The 2,895-nt window shown below is 51.0% G+C and overlaps 1 protein-coding gene across 1 annotated transcript; it reads right to left on the reverse strand.

The window, feature by feature from the left end:
• Positions 1–518: 518 nt before the first annotated feature.
• LOC137048585 (uncharacterized protein aq_917-like) lies at positions 519–2,576 on the reverse strand. Its single transcript, XM_067426796.1, has one exon. The coding sequence runs from the start codon at positions 2,574–2,576 to the stop codon at positions 519–521; it is 2,058 nt and encodes a 685-aa protein (XP_067282897.1).
• Between the last annotated feature and the right edge of the window lie 319 nt (positions 2,577–2,895).

Raw genomic sequence — 2,895 nt, forward strand, 5'->3', positions numbered from 1 at the left:
TTTCAGCATTGATGATGCCTTTACAGTTGAGTAAGCTGCCCATGCCACACACACTCATGCAACCCCATACCATCAGAGATGCAGGCTTCTGAACTCAGTGCTGATAACAACTTGGGTTGTCCTTGTCCTCTTAAGTCAAGATGACAGTTTCAAAAAGAACTTCAAATTTAGTTTTGTCTGACCACAGAACAGTTTTCCACTTTGCCACAGTCCATTTTAAATGAGCCTTGGCCCAGAGAAAACACCTGCGCTTCTGGATCATGTTTAGATATGGCTTTATTTTTGACCAATAGAGTTTTACTTCTGAGAGACACTGCCACTCTGAGAGGCTTTTTTTAACCCAATCAGTTTGCCAATTGAGCTTATACATTGCATATTGGTCTCACTTTCAACGTTTGATATGTATCTAAATTCTAATGTGAATAAAATACAAGTTTATGAGATTTGTATGATGTAATAACTTCTTATTCTTTTACCTGTTGCAGTTGCAGGAGCCATGGCAGCATCTGCAAATGCAGCTACAGGAGAAGGAATGGCCAGTCTACAATTACAACTAGCAGCAAAACCTTGGACACACACAGAAACAACAGCAGAAACATCAGCGCAAGGAACATGGTCTTCTGCAGCAGGATCAACAGTTGCAGGAACAGGGTCATCTGCTGCAGAAACAGGGTCAGCAGGAACAGGGTTAGCAGCAGGAACAGGGTCAGCAGGAACAAGATCAGTATCAGGAACATGGTCAGCAGGAACAGCAGTGCAAGGAACAGGGTCATCTGCAGCAGGAACAGGCTCAACAGGAACAGGGTCAGCAGCAGGAATAAACTCAGCAGCAGGAACAGGCTCAGCACTGACATCTGCAGTAGTTGTAGTAGTATTAGATCAGACAGGAACAGTAGCAGGAGCAGTAGCAGGAGCAGTAGCAGGAGCAGTAGCAGGAGCAGTAGCAGGAGCAGCAGCAGCAATATGCACTTTAAGATCATCATGGGAAGGAGAAGTGAGAGCAACAGCTGTATATAAACAAGTACCACAGGCAGGAGTAGCAGCAGCAGAATCAACAGCAGCAGGAACAGGGTCAGCAGGAGCAACAGCGCAAGGAAGAGGGTCATCTGCAGCAGGAACAACATCAGCAGGAACAGGGTCATTGGCAGCAGAAACAGGCTCAGCAGGAACAGGCTCAGCAGGAACAGGCTCAGCAGCAGGAACAGGCTCAGCAGGAACAGGGTCAGCAGCAGGAACAGGGTCAGCAGCAGGAACAGGGTCAGCAGGAACAGCAGTGCAAGGAACAGGGTCAGCAGCAGGAACAGGGTCAGCAGGAACAAGGTCAGCAGCAGAAACAAGGTCAGAGGTGCAAGGAACAGGGTCATCTGCAGCAGGAACAGGCTCAACAGGAACAGAGACAGTAACAGGAACAGGGTCAGCAGGAACAGGCTCAGCAGCAGGAACAGGCTCAGCAGGAACAGGGTCAGCAGCAGGAACAGGGTCAGCAGGAACAGCAGTGCAAGGAACAGGGTCAGCAGGAACAGCAGTGCAAGGAACAGGGTCAGCAGCAGGAACAGGGTCAGAAGGAACAAGGTCAGCAGCAGAAACAAGGTCAGAGGTGCAAGGAACAGGGTCATCTGCAGCAGGAACAGGCTCAACAGGAACAGAGACAGTAACAGGAACAGGGTCAGCAGGAACAGGCTCAGCAGCAGGAACAGGGTCAGCAGGAACAGGCTCAAGAGGAACGGAGTCAGTAACAGGAACCGGCTCAGCAGGAACAGGGTCAGCAGGAACTGGTTCAGCAGGAACAGGGTCAGCAGCAGGAACAGGGTCAGCAGCAGGAACAGGCTCAGCAGGAACAGGGTCAGCAGCACGAACAGGGTCAGCAGCACGAACAGGGTCAGCAGCACGAACAGGGTCAGCAGCAGGAACAGGGTCAGCAGCAGGAACAGGATCAGCAGGAACAGGGTCAGCAGCAGGAACAGGATCAGCAGCAGGAACAGGGTCAGCAGCAGGAACAGGGTCAGCAGCAGAAACGGGGTCAGCAGGAACAGCAGTGCAAGGAACAGGGTCATCTGCAGCAGGAACAGGCTCAGCAGGAACAGAGTCAGTAACAGGAACAGGCTCAGCAGCAGGAACAGGTTCAACAGGAACAGGGTCAGTAGCAGGAACAGGCTCAGCAGGAACAGGGTCAGCAGCACGAACAGGATCAGCAGCAGGAACAGGATCAGCAGCAGGAACAAGGTCAGCAGCAGGAACAGGGTCAGCAGCAGGAACAGGGTCAGCAGCAGGAACAGGATCAGCAGCAGGAACAGGGTCAGCAGCAGGAACAGGGTCAGCAGCAGGAACAAGGTCAGCAGCAGGAACAGGGTCAGCAGCAGGAACAGGATCAGCAGCAGGAACAGGGTCAGCAGCAGGAACAGGATCAGCAGCAGGAACAAGGTCAGTAGCAGGAACAGGGTCAGTAGCAGGAACAGGGTCAGCAGCAGGAACAGGTTCAGCAGGAACAGGGTCAACAGGAACAGCAGCGCAAGGAAATGGGTCATCTGCAGCAGGAACAGGCCCAGCAGGAAGAGGGTCAGCTGCAGTAGGATCATTAATAGCAGGAGTAGCAGGAGCAGGAGTCACAGCAAGAGCAGGAACAGCTGGAGCATCAGAAATAATCAGAGGATTTCTGGGACGACTTGTGAAAGGATCAGAAATTGATGGATCACAACAGGAAGGACAAACACAGACACCAGCAGCAGTGATGGTAAGAATTCAGATTTTGTCAGAATAAATGCACTCACTGTTATGAACTGCGCTGGAGAACTTCTGGGGATCCAGTGGCAGCTTACATTCTAAGTCTGGCCTGTTAATATGATTCATACCATTAAAGGTGCAATAAGCGATTTCTGAGAAATGATGTTGAATTCA

The sequence above is a fragment of the Pseudorasbora parva genome, chromosome 2 (genome assembly GCF_024679245.1).
Source record: "Pseudorasbora parva isolate DD20220531a chromosome 2, ASM2467924v1, whole genome shotgun sequence".
NCBI lineage: Eukaryota > Metazoa > Chordata > Actinopteri > Cypriniformes > Gobionidae > Pseudorasbora > Pseudorasbora parva.